Source organism: Vanacampus margaritifer, chromosome 6 (assembly GCF_051991255.1).
Source record: "Vanacampus margaritifer isolate UIUO_Vmar chromosome 6, RoL_Vmar_1.0, whole genome shotgun sequence".
Classification (NCBI taxonomy): Eukaryota; Metazoa; Chordata; class Actinopteri; order Syngnathiformes; family Syngnathidae; genus Vanacampus; species Vanacampus margaritifer.
Genome location: NC_135437.1, coordinates 21,495,846 through 21,517,098, shown reverse-complemented (window position 1 = coordinate 21,517,098; position 21,253 = coordinate 21,495,846). Strand labels below are relative to the sequence as shown.

Below are 21,253 nucleotides of genomic sequence, written 5' to 3'. Positions count from 1 at the left end.
AACAAGTGTGTGTGCGCGTGTACGCGTGTGCGCACATGTAGGCAGCAATTTGTGTCTTTAACTCTTAGTCCAGATGTGTGCATGGTGTTCGAGGTACTGGGTCATCACCTGCTCAAGTGGATCATCAAGTCCAACTACCAAGGCCTGCCGCTGCCATGCGTCAAGAGCATCATCAAACAGGTGAGGACGCACAGGAACTGTTGGCTCTATTTTCTATGGCCACATAGAGTAGGCTGCGTGATTAACTCATTAACTCACTGCCATTGACAGCTATAGACGCCAAAAATTCATTTTAATTATTTTTATTGGGTTAACATTTTTTTTCAATTTTTGTTAACAAGAGTATGAAAACCTAGATTTTTTTGGGGTACATTTAGAACAGATATAAAATTTGTGAGTTAACTAGTGAAGTCATGCGATTAATCACGATTACACATTTTAATTGCCTGATGCCCCTAATTTTTAGTAATCTTTTTTTTTTTTTACATTTTTTTAATGTTTTTTTTTAAAAAGAAAAAATAATTACAAATTAAACGATTACAATTTTTAAACTTAATTAATCACATGACTTCACTAGTTAACTTCCAATTTATTTATTTAATTAACATGTTTTTTTTTTTTTACAATGTCTTTTTTTTAAAGAAAAAAAATATTAAAAATTAGGGGTGTTGTGCGATTACAATTTTTAAATGTAATTAATCGCATGACTTCACTAGTTAACTCAAGATTAATCACAAATTTTATATCTGTTGTAATACAATAAAAAATCTAGGTTTGCATACTTTTGTTAACAAAAGTGGGACAAAATGTAAAACTAATAGAAATGGTTCAAATAAAATTTTGACGTCTATAGCCGTCCTTGGCAGTGAATGAGTTAAAGACGCACAATTCCAATAGGCCGCATGGGATCAGCACAGTGTAAATAAGCCCAGATGGATCCTGAGTTCTGAGCTCAAAATATAAAATCATGAAGATGTTCTAAAACCACAAAAGAAACATTTCTCTGTTTGATGAAGCAACCGCTAACGAGCATCGAAGAAACCAATCAACTTTTGTGTGCAGGTCTTGCAAGGGCTGGACTACCTGCACACCAAATGTAAAATCATCCACACGGACATCAAGCCCGAGAACATCCTGATGTGCGTGGACGATGTGTTTGTCAGGCGCATGGCCATGGAGGCCACCGAGTGGCAGAAAGCCGGAGCTCCGCCCCCTTCTGGGTCGGCGGGTAAGGATGCCGGGTCCGTGTTTAATGTCGGGAAGAAATAGACGCACGTTATGTCATCATATTAGTTCAAGTTTAAACTGGAGAAACAACTGAAGGAAATATTTCTATCATAGCATAAAGGAGGTTGGACCTTTGTTTAATTGCTCCCTAGCTCCACCTTCAGTTGGGAAGCACACATTATTAGTCCTATTATGCTAGTTTAGAATTTACTGAATTAACCTGCTATTGTAAATGACTTTATAAATGACACATTTTAATCTTGGATATATCCTTTTTGCAGTTGTACAAGGAATTTATATTTCTCTCATAGTCCAAGCCCGAATCCTACAAGTATAAACATAAAAATATAATAACTTTCTTCCTTAAAGAAATTAAGACATTAAATATACTTAAACTATGTATGTCAGAACTTGTTTCTTTAATTCCAAAGGAAAATTACATCGTAATATTAGCACATAAAATGGCCCAAAAATTAAATAAATTAAATTAAATTAGAAAATGTGAAAAAAAATTGATTATGTAGTTAAGCAAGCAAGTTGAACATTTTAAATCAACACCTATTATGTAATTAAGATCAAGTGTAAAAAGATATTTTATTTTATTTGCATTTCTTATTTTTTGTGTATTTTACTGATATTTAGGTTCATGTAGAATTGTTTAATGGTATTTTACTCTTTATTTTGTATTTGGAATGTATGCTAATTACATGTATTTAATCATTTATAGTTTACTCATTCACTGCCATTGACGACTATAGACGTCAAAAATTCATTTTAACTTTTTCTGTTAGTTGAAAAAAAAAAGTATGAAAACCTAGAAACAATTTTTTTATGTAAATTTAGAACAGATATAAAATTTGTGATTAATCGTTAGTTAACTAGTGAAGTCATGTGATTAATTACAATTTAAAAAAAATGTAATCGCCTGACGGGCTTAATTTAAAAAAATATATTAAAAATAAGGGGCGTTTAATCATAATTAATCGCATGATAATTTTATATCTGTTATTAATGTACAATAAAAATATATATTGGTTTTCATAAAAAATGAAATGGAAACATTGTTCAACTAATAGAAATAGGCCACATTAATTTTTGACGTCTATAGTCGTCAATGGCAGTGAATGAGTTAATTATATTCTATGTATTTTATATTTGATCTTTCATTGCATAATCATTTCTAAAATTATCTTATTTTTTTTATCTTTATTTTTATTTTTATAAACGTACAAAAGCTTTGGGACATAATTCAGAATGCTCTCTCTCGCACACTACCTGACATTCCATTAGTGTGCAGCATAACAGATAAATGCTGCTTCACCGTGTTTGCTTCAAACTCCTCTACTCAAATGATTTTGCACATCATACTAAAATCTGTTTGTATTACATTGAAATTCAATAGTGTGATTGAGAATTTTTGTTGTTGTTGGTAGTATGTATTAGAGCATTCAGTAATGAGTGTGTGAGTTAATCCCGAATTGTGTGCCCGACTGCCCTTCATAACAACTTGACGTGTTCTCCAAAAGAGAGATCTGCTTTTTTTTTGTGTGTATGTTGTGACTCGCGCTTTGAACGTGTCTGATGGGCGTTTCTCCTTGTGTGTGTGTCAGTTAGCACAGCCCCCCAGCTCAAACCGGTGAGTACGACTGATGTGAGTATAGCATGAGAGGAAGCGCACACACACATACACGCACGTGTAAACACAAAACAATTTTAGTTCGAAACACATTCTAATATTTCCTCTGCTCCCAGGTGGGCAAAATCTCCAAGAACAAGAAGAAGAAGCTTAAGAAGAAGCAAAAGCGTCAGGCCGAGTTGCTGGAAAAGCGGATGCTGGAGATCGAAGCCCTGGAGAGGGAAGCCGAGAAGAAGGAGGAGCGAGCCAACGAAGAGTGCGACGAGGAAGAGGAGGACGAAGAGGAGGAGGAGGAGGGGACGAACGAAGAGGATGCGCCGAAGCCGGAGCGGCAGTCCACGCCGACCTCGGCGCCTCCGGGTCCCTGCATGGCCCTCGGAGAGAGCGATGAGGATGACGATGAGGAGGAGGACGGGGAAGAGGAGGAGGAGGAGGAAGGTGGCGAGAGGCCCACAAGGTTGACCAATCATACATGTGAGTAGGGATGTTCGATAGCACCGATAACAGGTATCCGATGCTAGTACTTTTGCTACATAGCATTTCTATGAAAGCGATGACAGATAGTTTTAAATGGGTGAAATACTGTGATGGGGAAAGTCATCCTAACACCCAAATTGAGTTGCAAATAAACGTATAATGTTGGTCAATGAACACTAATAATGCACTCTAAGCATGACTCTAAACCTTATTAACATACATAAAAGTATAAAAATTGCATTTCATGACTATACAAGAAGATGGACATGGATTAAATTCAAATTACTAGCGCTGTGACAAACAAATCTTTTTGGAATCAATTATCCTATTGATTATTCAATCGATTACTCGAGTAATGTGGGAGTTTGAATGTGATGTTTAAATTTCAAACACATCCCCAGTTATAACCACGTTATCTAATTTATTTATTGTGATTATATATATTCAATATTTATATATTTTGTGAGAGGTGTCAAAATGAGTGCGTTAAATTTGAGTTAATTTAAATTTCCTTTAACGCCACAAATTTTTTGAACGCTGGATTAATAACCCGCCCCTTACTTGGAAAGCCTGTATTGGGATAATTCCAGTCGCAACGTACAAAATTTTGCAGTAATAATAATACATAGATTTGTGGAGACTGGGGTCAAGTTGTATTTTACAATTTTATAAACGTGCAGAATTTCACGTGACTTGATGTTATAGATTAGATAGCTCTTAATATGAAAAGAAAAATGCACTTAGCTGTCACCCTACTTACAAATGCAATTATGCCATCTAGTGGCAGAAAAACGACCTTAACACAAATCAAAATTACACTCGGTTTTTACAATGAAGTACATCTTTTTAATTTCAACTAAATTTAATGAATTATTATGAAATTACTGTATTAGTGTAGCAGCCATGTACAGGGATGTGATTTTTCCGCTAATTCGCGGAATTCCGCTTTTTTTATCCCCCCCCCCAAAAAAAAAATTCCGATTTTTATTTTTATTTATTTTTTTATTTTTTTAGTAGTTCATTGTGTATGCACATGACTCCGACAGATAACATCTTCTGCTATAACAAAGACATTTGTGGTATGCTCTAATATGAGTTACTTTTCATTTGGTCATGATAAAATTATTTGTTCATGAAATTTGAACTCTTCAACATTATTTATGTGTTAACTTAGTAATCACATTAGTTAGATATGATGATATTCTCAGTGATTAAAAGCAAAGGCAGTCCAATGTTTTTGAATGTGACTGATTTTGAGTTGACTAAAACTGCCATTTTATATGGGATAGTTCAATATACATTGAAAATTTATGCTGTTGTTTTGTCTATTTCTTTGTCATGTGAGTGCATTGAAAGTACTTAAAAACATGGAAAACCCATGAGCTCCGTTGTCCCCCCACCAGGGCACTGCCCTGGACCTAGCTGGGTGCCTGCGGCCCCCAGACCCCCGGCTAAATTTTCAGATAATTTCACTTTGGTCAAATCACATCCCTGCATGTATTTAGTTGTTTAACATTTTTTCCACTTTTATGTTAACAAGAATGTGAAAACTTATATTTAATTGTACATTTTATTGTACATTTACAACAGATATAAAATTTGCGATTAATCGTGTATTAATTAAGTCATGTAATTAATTGCGATTAAAAAAATTATTCGTCTGACACCCCTAATTTTTTTCAAATGAGTTGTACAGATTATATCTCATCATAAGCTATCACTGGTTATGAGTGACGTTCGTTTCCACTTTTTTAGGTGCGGCGCACAACGAGGAGCCCAGCGACGAGCAGGAGGAGGAGGAAGAAGAGGAGGAAGAGGAAGAAGCCCCCCGCATCATCGATGACGACTGTGGCAAAGACACAGAAGAAGAGGAGACCACGCCCGTGGCCGAAAAAGACGCCCCCATCCCTCCCGGGAATGGAGATTTGACACAGGCGGGGGAGCAGGAACAGGAACAGGAACAGGAGGAGGAGGAGGGACTGAAAGACCTGGAGGTGGAGAAAGAGGTAGAGAGAGTCAACGACAAGGAGAAGGAAAATGAGCTTGAGGAGAAGGAGACGGAGAAGACAGACGAAGACAAGGAAGAGGAGGAGGAGGAGGAGGAGGAGGAGGAGGAAGAAGACGAGGATGACGACACCACCGCCGACCTCCTCACAGACAACAGCTCCCCCGTCAAGACGCACGCCAATAACAACAACGAGGCCAAAACCAACGGCCACGTCCTGCTCGCCTCGGAGGGGTCTGACGCCCACCTGCCCCCCACGTCCGGGCCTCTCCTCTGCCCCCTGGTGGAGTCCGAGCTCAGCTACACCGACAGGGACCTCTCGCTCAGCTCCGGCTACGAGATGTTCAACGGCGAGGCGGGCGAGCCGGGACTCACCAACGGATCGGGCGAGCTCCCCAGGGCCGCCGTGGCGCTCTTTCCAGAGTTGCCTCTGGACCCGGAGCCGGGAAGTCCCGTTTGCGGGGGGACGGGCGACACTGGGGCGGGGAAGTCGCCCGAGAGCCCCGCGGCGGACCGCAGCCGCACTGTGTCGTCATCCAGCACGGGGGAAACGCCTAAAGGTACCACAACATTTGCCTTTAGAAATGCACTGGTAACAAGGTTATTATAGTTAACGAAAATGAACAAAATAACTAAAACTGAAAAAAAAAATTTTGTTAATGAAATCCATCCATCCATCCATTTTCTTGACCGCTTTTCCTCACAAGGGTCGCGGGGGTGCTGGAGCCTATCCCAGCAGGCTTCGGGCAGTAGGCAGTGTACACCCTGAACTGGTTGCCAGCCAATCACAGGGCACACAGAGACAAACAACCATACTTGTTAATTAAATATAATAAAAAAAACTAGAGTACTTAAAAAAAACTGAAACATTTTACATTTATAAAACTCACTAAAACTAACTAGAATGATAGCAAGAATTGTCTTTGTTTTTTTGTCTTTCATACATGAGCATTCAGTGTTGATTTCTTTTTTTATATTGTTGTAATTAAATATTGCTGTTCAGCGATACAGAAGAAGGAAGGTTGAACAGTCATTTGGGAACTAGTTTTTTTTTCACAATATTTATTGTGACCTTTTTTAATCTTATGCTTTTTTTAATCTTATGCTTATGCAAAAACACCTTGTAATAAAATGAAAGACTAATATTAAAAATTATTTTAAAAAATAATTATAACAAAGCATTAAAAAAAAACTAACAAACCTGGTCTATAAGCGAGTTAAAACTGAATTAATAAAAAATAATAATAATTCAAAAGCCAAAATGACATAAAAGCTCGTAATTCAGTTTACTCGTACAGCGGCTCCTTGACTTACAAGTACCGCAACTTAAAAGTTTTTTGAATTACGAGCCGTTGCCTGCTATATACCATTGTTCTGTTTTTGTTTTTTTTGTTTGTTTTTTTTAAACCTATAAGTGAGCTTCTGGTATTCCAGCAGGTAATTTTTACAGACGACAGACACTCCATTATGACAATGTAAAAAAACTACAAACCAATGTGGATATTTATTTTAAAAATAAAATAAAAAGTAGCACAGTTTATTTTAGATTAAAGTTGTTTATTTTTAATAAAACTGCAAAAAAAAGGAAAAGAAAAAATTTTTTTTTACATATTGGCGGGTGTTTGTTGTATGAAGGAATTTTAACTCTTTGACTGCCAAAAACGTTAAATAACGTTTAGTAAAATCCTATGGAGGAGTGCCAAAGACGTTAAGACGTTTGTTTCAAAACAGAGGTGAAACTAACCATTTTCTGTTGTTGATTACTGAAGAACGGAATAAGGTAGAAACAAACTTTTTTTTTCTGATGAAAGATGAGAGTCCAATCTTTCAGTTGGTAGTATGTGTGTTTCCATAGTCCAAACACAACATTTTCTGTGGACCTTGAAAGATCAGTCAAAATGCTTAAAATCGGCTGGCACTGGGGACAACCCGTTTCTGAAAACGTCTGGCAGTCAAAGAGTTAAAATTAATTTTGGAATAAGGCTGTAGCATTAAAAGGTGAAGCACTTAAAAATATTTTCCAGATGCTCTGTAGAGTCACAATAAAAATATCAGTATGACATGACTACTGTTTAACATACTGTACACTTTGTCCTCCGGCAGCCCGAGCCCGAGCCGCAGACCTCCTGATTAACCCACTTGACCCCCGCAACGCTGAATCAATCCGAGTGAAAATAGCTGACCTTGGAAATGCCTGCTGGGTGGTAAGACCCGAAACCTACTTGTATGCGTTGATTGTTTCACTTTTGGAATGCATTCATTCATCCCCACGGGGAAAATAAAAGTATATCGTATCGTATCGTATCATATCATATCGTATCATATTCGTTAAAGATAGAACAGTCAAATGAAAAATGGCATATGTGTTTATTTTTCTCTGGTTAAGTTTTTCCATTTCATTTAACATTTTAGAAACACATTTTTTTTTGCACACGTTGAAAGATTTACTGTGCTTCTGTATGCAAACTGTATTAGTAATATAGTGTAACTAGTTTTTGAAAATTCAAGACTGACTGTGCAGTTCGTCTTAAAAAAAAAACTGCTTACTGTTTGGAACAATTTCTTGTATACAGTACAGTGAAGGCTGTGTGAATAATTGATCATAAAAAAAAAACATGATTGTCTATTGAAATCCATCCACTCGTGCATTGCAGCACAAGCACTTTACGGAGGACATCCAGACGAGACAGTACCGCTCCATCGAAGTGCTGATAGGAGCCGGTTACAGCACCCCTGCCGACATCTGGAGCACCGCCTGCATGGTAAACGCAAAGCAACGTTGACATCACCTGACTCCAGATACCATCCATGCGCACGTGCTGTTTGACAACAGCGCCCCCTCTTGTGTCTGGCAGGCCTTTGAACTGGCCACGGGAGATTACCTGTTTGAGCCGCATTCGGGCGAGGACTACTCGAGAGATGAGGGTGAGGATTAGCGCAGTGCGGGTTGACCACTTAACATACATCAAATGCAAGAAAAAAAGTGACGGCGTTTCACAAAATGTTTGAATAGGATTGGTTTTGAAAGGGGAGCGGGGGTTCTCAAATTTGGGGTGCCTGAGTCGTATCTTGGGGGATGCGAAAAATAATTTGCAATCAATTATGATGTTGTTTTATGTAAAAAAAAAAAAATATATATATATATATATATATGGAGACTGGCGGCCAGTAAAGCAAACATACTCAACCATTTACCGAACTTATCTTTGGGCCAATTAAAAAGCTATGATACAATTGTGACACACATCACATAATCTGATATCACTATATGAATATTTTTATTTTTTTTATTAATCAAAGGCATATTATTACAGGATTAAAGTAATTATTTTATAAGAACCAGTCTTTTTAGTCTTTTCCAGACTAAAAGGTGCTATATTATTATTTTAGAAATTCATCTAACATTTTGATTCAATTTTATCGTGGATAAATATATGTAAGATTACAAATTTGTATATAAAAAAAAAACCACCTGTGAAAATGTGCAATTCAACTCATTCACTGCCATTGACGGCTATAGACGTCAAAAATTCATTTGAACTATTTCTTTTATTTTGATATTTTTTCCACTTTTGTTAACAAGAGTATAAAAACCTAGAATTTTTTTATTGTACATTTAGAACAGATATAAAATTTGTGATTAATCATGATTTAACTAATGAAGTCGTGCAATTAATTACAATAAAAAAATAATTATCGCCTGATGCCCCTAATTTTTAATAACCTTTCCTTTTTTTAAAAATCTTTTTTGGTTTTTAAAAAAGAAGAAAATATTATTAAAAAGTATCGGCGTCAGGTGATTTAAATTTTTTTATTGTAATTTATCGCATGACTTCATTAGTTAAATCATGATTAATTAAATTTTAATTTTTTTTTTTAAGAAAAGATTAAAAAAAGAAAAGATTATATATTAATAATATAAAAAATTAGGGACTTTTGGATTTTGTTTTTTTATTACTTTACTTAATTTTTAAAATAACTAATAGAAATAATTAAAATAAATTCATGGCAGTGAATAAATTAATCTTGGATAAATATTCATTCAACTTTTTATCACGAGAAAATACATAAACTTCTTCATGTACATGGCATTTCTGTAGGGCAAATTCATAGATCTGTTATTGTTCTAACATCACATAAATGACACCCCTGCATACAGATTTTCTTATTTTAAACAAAAAGTAAATTACAGGAATAAGTCTTTTACTGAAAACAAAATCATTATTTTTTTAGGAATATAGTTCCTTAAAAAAAAATTAAAAATAAAGGTGTCTTTTCAAGAATAAAAAATGTTCTTTTAAAATTCACATGTTAAAATGACTCATAAACTTTAACTTGCTATTATGACTTTATTTTGAGAATATAACTTAAATTAAAGTAACTTTTAATCCTGACAAACATCTTTATTTTTTTATTACACCATTTCTTCTAAGAAAAAGGAAAAATGACAAATATTATTGCAATGTTTTAGATTTTGAAAATAGGCAACTTTTTAATTCCTGTAGCATTAAGCTATACACATGTTAGCAATGTTCAATTAGCATTAACCTTATGAAGACGTCTTTGCAAAAATGTCTCTCCTCCTCCTCGGTCCCAAAAAGTTTGCCAACCCCTGGTATTCTATTTGCTAAATCGATCTTTTTTTGGTGTGCCGTAAGATTTTTCCAATGTCAAATACGCGTTGACGACCGTAGCCGTCAATGGCAGTCAATGACTTCAACTGCTTTAGATGCTCATGGAGTTGACATCTTGTCCCCCGTCCCCGAAAACCCCACTGTCCACTTGCCATCTGTGATCTACTGTAAATCCTGTCCTTCAATTCTGATACTTTCACTCATTTTCACCCTCGTCTGAAAAGTAATGACGGTCACATGGTGACACGAGAGGACTTTTGATGATAGCTGATCGATCATGTAGACTTTTGAAACGTTTGTGTTTTACGGTAGTTTGACACATTTTGAGGGTTTTCATTTCATCAGTTTTTAACATGAACAACTTTTCAGGGGTTTCTGGTTGTCTTATTTCAACCTGACGTACTTTTGATGGCATTTACAGTCGTCTTATTCTGATCCAGTTTTTAGCTGTGCAGTCTTACTTGGACTTGTTCAACTTTCATGTTTTTTCTTGTATTGATTTCTTTTTCTCCAGCGCAATTCACGATCGTCGTATTTTAATGCGCAATTTAGTTTAGTTCTTTTTTTTTAAACGTTTTTCTAATTTCAATCTTTGTATCTTTTGTGGATTTTACAGTAGTTTTATTTTAACGCACGATTTTTATGGCAATTTTGATCTGCAAATTTGAATAGGATTTCCAATTGTCATATTTTCATCTGCTCCATTTTTGGAGCATTTACGGTAATATTATTTTAACCTGTGCATCTTTAACTCATTTACTGCCATTGACGGCTATAAACGTCAAAAATTAATTTGAACTATTTCTATTTGTTTAACTTTTTTTTTTCACTTTTGTTTACAAGAGTATGAAAGCCTAGACATTTTTTTTTATAATCTTTTCTTTTTTTTTAAATTAGGAGCGTCAGGCAATTAAAATTTGTAATTATAATTAATCGCATGACTTCAATAGTTAACTCACGATTAAGCACAAACTTTATATATGTTCTAAATGTTCAATAATTTTCTTCTAGGTTTTCCCACTCTTGTTAACAAAAGTGGGGAAAAAATAAGTTAAACTAATAGAAATAGTTCAAATGAATTTTTGACGTCTATGGCCGTCGATGGCAGTGAATGAGTTAATGGGATTTACCATAGTCTTATTCGGATGTGTAGTTTTAGGGGTTTTATAGTATATGCAGATCATATAGATGAAGTTTTATGTGTCAGCAATGCTGATTCTGAAGGCCCTAAGCAGATTAGGTTGACATGGCAACACAGAGAGGCCGAAATCTGATTGGACGGGCTCGCCACTGCGTTATGAATGAAACTGACGTGCCGTTAGTTACTAACAACTGTTCTCTCTCCTTTCCGATGTGCAACCCTCTCCCCTTTTTCCCGCCATTTTTTCCACCAATCATCATCCCCTGCCTTTCCTGTCACTCTCGCCCCTTTACACCACCCCCGCCCAACACACACACCCCCCCCTTGTCTCCACCATAGACCACATAGCCCACATCATAGAGCTACTGGGCTGTATCCCAAGACACTTTGCGCTCTCCGGAAAATATTCCCGCGAGTTCTTCAACAGAAGAGGTAGCGCTGGCCATAGAGCCGGCGGGATTGACACACACGGACGCCGAAAGGCGGACACACACACACACGCGGAGTCCAAAATGACCCACGTGGCGTGACCCCCGCTCGGACGGAAGTGTGCGTCAGTCCCGTTTGTGTGTGTGTGCGTTTGCATGCTGTAATGGTGCCTGTTCCCTCTCTGTGGTGCTGGTGGGCATGCAGACCACATCGCTCTGATCTCGGAGCTCCTCGGGAAGGTCCCACGCAAACTGTACGCTGCCGGGAAGTTCAGCAAAGACTTTTTCTCCACCAAAGGTAAACGCACGCCTGCGCTCGCTGGGCCCCCCCTTCCCAACCCGCGGGGGCCCGGCGGGCGCAAAAGGAGACACGATGGCCGGGAATCTTAAAGATCAAATAATCGATGTGTAAAATGAGAAGAAGGAAATCTTCACTGCGGCAGCATTCAGCCAATCGGTCAAAGCTCTTGCATGATTGTGTCAGTGTGATTAACCAATAAGAAGGGGGGGGGAGTAAACATGCTCTCTTACTGCTTGTGCAGGTCTGCGTAGCAATCAAATAATTATTCGATTGTATTGTATTATTTAGTAAAGTCCATTTCAGGCTAACGATTTAACATGCATTTTATTAGGATGTGTTGATTCCAAAGCAAATTAGCAGGCAGGCTTTTGGTGGAAGTAAGAGAACATGAGATTTTTTTTTGTTGTTGTTGTCATAATATAAAGACGTTTCATGGAGTACTAGGGTCACATTGAAAAGAAAAATATTTTTATGATATAGATAAATTCCAAATCTTATAAAAATCAATGTGTGATTTCAGAGAGAAAAACGAGCTGTAATCTTCAGAGAATAAAGTTGGATTTTTTTTTAACCTCAATGATAAATTTTGAAGAAAAAAAAGCTAAAAAGATTTGACAAGATTGTTTTTTATCTTTTTGGTTTATTAAAAAAAAAAAAGCCAAAGTTCTCCTGAATTTTTTTAAAACTTTTTTTCTCCCCAAAATTTTAAGTGCATTTTTTTAACAATTTATTTTGACAAAAGCAAAATTTTTCAAAATGACTCTTTTTCTTCATATAATTGCATGTTTATTCTCATAGGATGACAGTCTTTCCAGATTGATGAAAAGATTCTCAAAAACAAACTTTGACATTTTGCGTGATAATCTTTTTATCTTGAAACAAAGCTCTCAAAAATCATTTTCTCCAGAGAAAATTAATTTTAGGAAAGATCATTTTTCTTGAAAATATTTTTGACTTTTTCTTTAACTCTTTGACTGCCAGACGTTTTCAGAAAAGGGATGCCGTGGGTGCCAGCTGATTTAAAGCATTTTGACTGATCTTTCAAGGTCCACAGAAAATTATGTGTTTGGACTATGGAAACACACATACTACCAAATGAAAGATTGGACTCTCATCTTTCATCAGAAAAAAAAAGTTTGTTTCTACCTTATTCCGTTTTTCAGTAATCAACAATAGAAAATGGTTAGTTTCACCTCTGTTTTGAAACTAACGTCTTTTAACGTCTTTGGCACTCCTCCCTAGGATTTTACTAAACGTTATTTAACGTTTTTGGCAGTCAAAGAGTTAATCAAGACTTTTCCCATTTTTTTTAACACTAAAATACGACTTTAAAAAGAAAAAGGAAATCACTTTTTTTTTCTTAATTTAACTTTTAGTTTGTTTGTTTTTTTCTGAAACAAAATTCTCAGACTTTTTTTCTTCCCAAAAAAATCTGCAAAATTCTCAGATACTTTTTATTTTTTACAAAGAAAAATCCACAAAATTTTCGTACTTTTTTTTTTCGACAAAAAATTTGACTTGCCACTAAAATATGAAAAACAGCATTTTTCTTATTTTAACTTTGTTACTTTATTAATTTTTTTTGTAAACAAAATTCTCAGGTACTTTTTTTCCTACCAAAAAAAATCTGCAAAATGCTCAAATACTTTTTTTCTACAAAGAAAAATCAACGAAATTCTCCTACTTTTTTTTTCTACAAAAAAATTGACTTCCCACTAAAATACGAAAAACAAGTTTTGTTTCACTTTTTTTCCTTGTAAGATTGCAAGACGTTGACTCGAGTTTTCTTTTGAGTGTGACCCGATTACTCCTTGATTGTTTTCTATTTTTCAACTTGACCATCTAATGGCACCGCCCTCCCCACAGGCGAGCTGCGGCACATCACCAAGCTGAAGCCGTGGTCTCTCTTCGACGTGCTGGTGGAGAAGTACGGCTGGGCGCACGAGGACGCCGGCCACTTCACCCAATTCTTGCTGCCCATGCTGGAGATGGTGCCCGAGAAGCGTGCATCCGCGGGAGAATGCCTCAACCACGCGTGGCTCAACTCGTAGCCACGCACACCCGCACCCCCCTACTCCCAGCCAACCTCCCTCCGAACCCCCCTGGTGGTACCACAGCGCCCGGTTTGTAAAACGACCCCCCCCACCCCCACGGCGAGCCCCTCCATGACGTCCTTAACGGAATGTAAAGACGAGCGTGTGGATTAAAAAAAACAAAAAAACTTTACGGCTGTCTTCCGAAGTGAGAGCTCGGACGCTAGGACTGCAATCGGCGATTATCGGAGATGCGAAGTAAATCGGAAACGGACCCTATTTTGGACACTGCCCAGAGCTCCTCCTGCCATGACCTTTGAACCTTTCAGTCATAACGGGGACCTTCACTGGACGCTCTCGGCGGGGCCCCGCGTATTCCTCCAAGAGCTGCATGGTCGCCAGCCCTGCAGGGGGCGCCGCTGCAGGAAACGTGAGGAATTACTATTTCAAAAAAACAAACAAAACATGCATGGTGAATGGATGCAACTAAAGGCGGTACGATTTTCGCTGATTATTCCCAAGTCGGATGAAAAGGAAGGCGAAAGTGTTGCTGTGTGACCCCCCCCCCCTCCCCCCCCCCTCGTTTTATCCCCAATAACAAAATGGACATTCGCGGCGGAGGTTGCACTTGTTGTCCTTCAGGAATTGGAACATTTTGTACATAAAAAAAATATGACACATGCACGCACACACATTCCAAAACACAACAGGCTGTGACCCCCCCACCCCTTACACGCACATCTATCTCCCCCTTAATCATTTATCACAACTAGTCCGGTTGCCTATTTTTTTCCATTAAAAAAAAAGTATAAGTAAATGGTGAGATATTTTTCAAAAAAAAATATTCATTAAAAAAAACAAGGACAAAAAAAAAGAGAAAGAAATCTGCTTCTCTCTGGTTGTTGTAACCGTGACAGATCTTATTCTGAGGTGTTTGTGTTTGTCTATTAGAGATTTTTTGCTGTTAATTAATATAACTATTATTATTATTAGATTTTTTTTTTTTTTACACCCCTCGTTAGCTGATCAGCTTTTTGGTGGTTTAACACACGCACACACACACCCAAACAAAATGACATTTTCGCAATAAGAGTATGTAATATTTGAATTTAATTGCACCAAATCCTCCTGATTTCATTCACTTTTTCTTTCTCAGCCATGCTGACTGTTCTTCCTGATGACAAGAGTGCGTCTGTTGTCTGTGTTTTTCATTGACAGATTTAATAAAATGCTAAATGAATGGATTCCATCACCTCCAAATAGCGTCGTCTATTCAAATGATCAGCAAATTGTCGATTCCCTTCATTATGCCTGGATACATCTCATATTGTACGCTAAAAATGCAAAATGTTATGTTGAAGCATATGTTACAGTACGTAGTGATGTAAACAGCTCATGATCCCCCCGAAACCATAACAAAGATCCCCCCCAAAAAATAATTCACAGTATTACTGCATTTCTTTAAATAGTGACCTGCGCTTCCCTGCGCGGTGATTTCTTAGTGTAAACATCAAACTAGCGACACAAGATTGGGCCAGCGACTGATTTTTTTTCATGTCATATTTATCACGTCCCATCCGTTGCACAGTTTTGGAAATTGAAAAGTTTCCATGGGAATTATTGGGACGTAACAGACAGCTCTCCTTGCCCACATGCGAGGGCATTACAGCATCTTTAACGCTCTCATTTTTATTTCCATTCCCACTTGAGCGCCAGCAAATCTCTATGAAATCGGTTTGTTTTTGTTGTCAAGATTACCGGTATGTTGAGTCTAGGGGTGGGAATCTTTAAATGTCTCACGATTCGATTCAGAATCAATTTTCGATTAAGAATGATTTTTCTTTTATTCAAAATGATTTGATTGACAATGATTTTTGCTTCAATTTATAGATGTTCAAGGAATCGTAATGATCTACTCCAGTCTGACTCGCTAATGCTAATTAGCGCGCTACTCGCGGCACTTTTATCACTCAAAAAGAACGGCGCCACGCTGAAAAAAAAAAAAAACCTTATTGGAATAACTTGATTGTGACTTTTTCCTTCTAGTCTCTAATGTGGCTACAACTTTAAGTGTATCAGACCGCGTGGAACCACACTGCCCCTAAGTGGCCAAATGGGGTACAACATGAACAGCGCTCCAAATAGACAAAACAAAGGGAAGACAGTATAAAATAATTGAAATAAAATCAATTTTGGGACATTTAAAATCGATTCTGAATCGTACTAAATAAGAATCGCCATTCTTATGAGAATCAATTTTTTGGCACACCCCTAGTTGAGTTTCCAATTAAAAGCTAACCTTCCATTTTTTTTAAACAAGTGGCCATCATACAACACAAAATATTTTTCTTATGTATGTGTTATAAAACATGATATTGTAATATACATTTGAGCCTTGTTGCAAAAAAAAAAAAAAAAAAATTCTATAAAAATGCATTTGTACACATAAATGCTTTACTCCTAAATGATGGCCCGTACCCTCTGCAGTTAAGTAACAAAATAACCCTGGCCACAATATGAGGTTTGTCCAAGAATCCAAGAGTCTGTACCAACCAGACACAACAATCAATCCAACTTAATTGAGGTATGTAAGCATCCGTGAATGAATAAAAATGTTAGCGTTTGCTTATCCGAGTGAGGCACAGTTTTTGAGCAACAGCGGTTTGGCCAGCTCCAAGATGTCCAAGTTGGGGTCCAAGGAGCGGCCCAGGCCCTCCAGCACCATGATGGCAAACACGATGGATGCAAAGTTACTCTCCAGTTTCACCTGTGAGTATGCAAAACAAAATGGGCTCATCATTAACTCATTCACTGCCATTGACGGCTATAGACGTCAAAAATTCATTTGAACTATTTCTATTAGTTTCACATTTTTTTCTCACTTTTGTTAACAAGAGTATGAAAACCTAGGGAAAAAAATGCATCGTACATTTAGAACAGATATCAAATTTGTGATTAATTTTGAGTTTAAATAATTAAACAAAAAAGAAAATATTTTAAAATTAGAGGCGTCAGACGAGTAATTTTTTAAAATTGTTATTAATCGCATGACTTCAATAGTTAACTCATGACTAATCACATTTTATATCTGTTCTAAATGTACAATACATGTTTTTCCTAGGTTTTCATACTCTTGTTAACAAAAGTGGAAAAAACTAATAGAAATAGTTCAAATGAATTTTTGACGTCTATAGCCGTCAATGGCAGTGAATGAGTTAAAAACATAAAAAGTCGTCATAACGAGTAGCGCCATTGGTGGTAATTGTCAACTTAATTATTATTTTTTTTTTTTATGAGAATGGCCATAGAAAAGTCTTGGCGAACTGGTTTGTGGGAGTAAAAACAAAATATACTAGCTACGGCCAGCAGATGGCAACATTTTGGTCTCTTTTCTTGTGATTAACTTCATCATGTTCTTGACCTTGTGTTTGATGAGTAGGCCGAAGACTCTGGAGAGCAAATCAGACACTTGGATCTGTAACAGCAGGTAAAATGGCGTCACGAAGTGTAAAAAAAAAAAAAAAAAAAAAAAAAAGACAAGAAGAAGATACCTTCCCCAGGGAGAGGGTGCTGCTGAGAGCTACGTCCACCAGTTCCGCCATCTCCTTCTTAAAACGTGGCACATCCTGGCACTCGTTGGCTCGAGCGTGATGGAGGATAAGCTCCGCCACTCGCTCGCCCTGAAGACACAAAGAAGCAGCTAAGAAAAAAAAAACAAGGACAGCAGCTCAAGCAAGCGCGTCCTGTTATCTCACCTGCCGCCGCACCACGGCGGTGAAGACGGCCTTGAAGTTGTCCAGGTCGCGGCCGCTCAACTGGGCCACGATGCCTGCGTCCAGCAGCACCAGCTGGAAAGGACACGGCTCGGGTCGGACGCTCACCACCACCGTGTCCCACAGGTCGGTCAGGGTGGTCTTACCGCGCTCTCCTCCGGCGGCGTCCGAGGAGGCGACGGCCGGGCCGCAGCGCTGCACCAGGACGTTGCCCGGATGGAGGTCGGCGTGGACGAAGTTATCCACAAAAACCTGCAAGACGAAAAATTGGATTTACAATACGGTCGTGTTCAAAATGACAGCGGTGTGTTTGAAAAGGTGAGGAAAGCTCAAGTATATATATCCGCTGGCCTAGTTTTGATTTATGAGCAACAATTTGAGATGCAAGCATTTAGACGGTGGCATCACTTTGCCAGATACTAAACAATACTTCAAAAATGAGACTTATCATTTTTGTGTGTGTGTGTGTGTGTGTGTGTAAAGCACTTTGAGTTGTTTCTTTACATGATAAGGTGCTATTTAAATAAAATTGACCTGACTTTCAAGCTGCTAGTTTACTGCTAACACATTATAGAAGACACCATAGACACGGTAACCAAACTAGCATATTGTAGTTACATTTGCTAGCTTAATGCTAACATATCAAAAAAACTCCAAAGACAGGGTAAACAAACTAGCATATAGTAGTTACATTTGCTAGCTTATATGCTAACATATGTTGGAAAACGCCATAGACAGGGTAACCAAAGTAGCATATAGTAGTTCAGTTTTCTTATGCTAACATATTATGGAAAACACGTAGAGAGGGTAACCAAAATTGTTAAATGCTAGCTTAATGCTAACATATTATGGAAAGCACCATAGACAGGTTAACCAAACGAGGTTTTTATTTTATTTTTTTAACCAAACGAGTAGTTAAGTTTGCTAGCTTAATGCTAAGATAATATGGAAAACACAATCAACAGGGAAATCTAAACTAATTATTTGCTACCTTAATGCTAACATATTATGGAAAACACCATAGACAGTAGGGCTGTGCAATTAATCAAAATTAAATTACAATTTCAATGATCATACTCCACAATTACAAAATCGGCATAATCGTAAAAATAAAACCTTGTTCATACTAATTTTGAGTGCAATTTATATATTTGCAATTTTTATTTTATTTTAAAATGACTAATAAATCTTATTTGGTCTAAAAGGAACTTGCATAATTATAGTGGTTATAGTGAAATGTATTTATCTTAATATTTTTTACATTTAAACATGTTCTTGTTTTGTACCCAAAAAACAAATGATTGTCCCAATCGTGATTTCAATTATTACCCAATTAATTGTGATGAATATTTTCTTCATAATCGAGCAGCCCCAATAGCTAGCTTAAAGCTAACATATTAGAAAACACCACAGGGTAGCCAAATTGGCAAACTAATGACATGATTTATTTTATTTTATTTTATTTTTAAAAATGTATGAAAATTAAAACATGTTTTCTTAATCCAGTTAAATAAAAAGCTATCATTTTGCCACAACTGTATAGTGAAGTGTTAGCTCACCATTTTTAGCAAGGTGTCGACTCCCATCCTGGCAATCCTGTGCTTCACCCCCTGAGGAGTCTCAGCTCTCAGATACTCGGAGATGGGCTCGCTCTCCTGGACGAAAGAGAACGACAACTCAGTGATTGTTTCGCGGCAAAAACGTAAATGTCTTTATAGGACACGCGTGTGCGCTCACTTCAAATGTTTCCACTAGAATCGTCCTCGTGACAAAAGGTCGTAACGGGGTGGGGAACTTCACGTAGTCCACATTGCGGAAATTCTCGCGGAACTTTTCAAAGTTCTTGGCCTCGAAACGGAGGTCGATCTGGAACGAATAAATGCAGATGGACTATTGTGACAGGCTGGCCAAGAACATTAATAAAGAACACATCTACAGCAGTTGGGGAAAAAAAAAACTCTTCCCGCCTATCTGCATAAAAGTGAGGGCTCAGTGTATAGCATTTCCACACCTGTTTGGTCATGAGCTTCTCGAACTCGTCGACAACCTCGGGCAGGCTGAGCCACTTGAGTCCCGGCAGGCAGTGCAGAACGCAGCTCGCGGCCTTCATCAGCAGCAGGTCCGTCTCCACCTGCCGTTTCAGGCCTGGGTGGAGCACCTTCAATATAACAAAGCATCATTTGTCACGACGAATTTTGCTATTTCTAGAGCTAACTGACACACCTTGATAGCCACAGGTATCAAGTTATCCTTCAGTGAGGTGTTGTGTTCATGCAGCGCCTCATCATCCTCCTTGCTTCCTCCCTTCCAAAGATTCCACAGAGAGCTCGGCACTCCACTCAAGCCAGGAATCTCCCAAGCTTCCAGAAGATCCTCCCTCTCCAGCTCCTCCACCAGCGTCTGGAAATCCGGCTCCTCCACCTGATCCTTGTTGGCCCAGCCGCGGTAAACCTGCGCCACGCATCCCGAGCCCACCGGTTCCTTGCTCTCAAACACTAGCACCTTCTTCCAGCCCTCCCCGAAAGCCCTCTTGAGACACTGCTTGGTGTGGGCCCAGGAATGAGGACGGACCTTCACGTGGAGCTTGGAGAAGCGGTTGCAGAACTCCTCAGGGAAGATGTCACGCCTGGTGCTGGCCCACTGGCCCAGCTTGATGAATGCCGGGCCGGAGCTTTCGGTCACCCACAGCAGGGCGTCCAACCAGCACGAAGCACAGCGAGCGGAGACCAGAACCAACGGGGAGAGTAGCAAGATCGGAGAGAATTTCAAGAACAGAACAATCGCACGCAGGCCCAGGCGGAGGAGAAAGACCAGTTTGTGCACTTGAACCTTGGCAAGAGATTTCCTGTTGGTGATGTGGGCTGGTAGAGAGGCTTGTTGGCATTTGGCTGAGGGTGCACCGGCTGTGCCCCAACACAGCAATGCAACCTTGGAGATGTTGGTCAGAACGTGCCTTCTCTTGACCAGACATGACCTGGACGTCTGGATGAGTCTGGTTCGACCAAAAAGGCTTGCTCTTTGGAGGGTGGACCTCAGGTTGAGAAGAAAAGCTCTCGCTCCTAATACCGCCACTGCCATTGTAAGTAATGTGCAACTATTGGACGGCAAAAACGTCTTTTAATGAGTAACTAACATAATAAAAGGCAAACTAGAAGAAAAACATTAGCCATTTCATATGAGCGCGAGGCTACCTACATTAGCTACCGTTGACATACAACAGAACATTTACCAACAAGAAAAACAAAATAGTAGCATTTTGTGGCGATGTAATTAGCTATCATCGTGAGTCCGCAATTACAAGATTACTTAATATTAATCTTGTTGATATCAATATCGCCATCGCCACAGAAATCAAAGTCCGCCAATGAATCCATAAATATGACAGCGGCTATACTTCCGGGTATGGCGTCACGTTAAGATCACGTGGTGTGTCCTTAAAGGAACGCCGCCATAAAAAAAAATACAATCAAAAAACACAAAAAACGACGTCCCCCCCAAAAAATTGATTAGTTCCTACGCTTAATTGTTACTCATTGGTGGAAGACAATTATCTTTATTATGTAAACATACCTAAAGTAAAAATTGAAATGTTGAAAAA

General features: G+C 38.2%; 2 protein-coding genes across 12 annotated transcripts in view; one reads left to right on the top strand and one right to left on the bottom strand.

The window, feature by feature from the left end:
• The window catches only part of srpk2 (SRSF protein kinase 2), a 50,033-nt gene extending 34,907 nt beyond the window's left edge, over positions 1 to 15,126 (top strand). For 3 of the 9 annotated variants that reach the window (XM_077567201.1, XM_077567200.1, XM_077567203.1), the window contains 11 exons: positions 74 to 180; positions 1,063 to 1,228; positions 2,838 to 2,878; positions 2,980 to 3,337; positions 5,096 to 5,905; positions 7,449 to 7,549; positions 8,000 to 8,107; positions 8,201 to 8,270; positions 11,460 to 11,552; positions 11,754 to 11,846; positions 13,716 to 15,126. In XM_077567201.1, coding sequence (XP_077423327.1) covers positions 74 to 180; positions 1,063 to 1,228; positions 2,838 to 2,878; positions 2,980 to 3,337; positions 5,096 to 5,905; positions 7,449 to 7,549; positions 8,000 to 8,107; positions 8,201 to 8,270; positions 11,460 to 11,552; positions 11,754 to 11,846; positions 13,716 to 13,900 — 2,132 coding nt within the window. In that variant the 3' untranslated portion in view covers positions 13,901 to 15,126. The remainder of the gene's footprint in view (positions 1 to 73; positions 181 to 1,062; positions 1,229 to 2,837; positions 2,879 to 2,979; positions 3,338 to 5,095; positions 5,906 to 7,448; positions 7,550 to 7,999; positions 8,108 to 8,200; positions 8,271 to 11,459; positions 11,553 to 11,753; positions 11,847 to 13,715) is intronic. The other 6 variants (XM_077567202.1, XM_077567208.1, XM_077567209.1 and 3 more) reach the window with 6 other exon arrangements.
• On the bottom strand, positions 14,975 to 21,058 carry adck2 (aarF domain containing kinase 2). Of its 3 annotated transcripts, none has more exons than XM_077567214.1 (9): positions 20,851 to 21,058; positions 19,879 to 20,749; positions 19,667 to 19,813; positions 19,393 to 19,521; positions 19,215 to 19,310; positions 17,638 to 17,907; positions 17,434 to 17,562; positions 17,304 to 17,357; positions 14,975 to 16,649 (listed from the first exon to the last, which is right to left on the bottom strand). In XM_077567214.1, exons 2-9 carry the CDS (start codon positions 20,731 to 20,733, stop codon positions 16,509 to 16,511), a joined length of 1,821 nt encoding a protein of 606 aa, XP_077423340.1. In that variant the 5' UTR covers positions 20,734 to 20,749; positions 20,851 to 21,058; the 3' UTR covers positions 14,975 to 16,508. The 3 variants fall into 3 exon arrangements, 2 of the variants coding, with proteins under 2 accessions (XP_077423340.1, XP_077423339.1); XR_013294332.1 differs by having other exon boundaries at positions 16,559 to 16,649; positions 17,638 to 17,730; positions 17,802 to 17,907; positions 19,879 to 21,058; XM_077567213.1 differs by having other exon boundaries at positions 19,879 to 21,058.
• Positions 21,059 to 21,253: the final 195 nt, after the last annotated feature.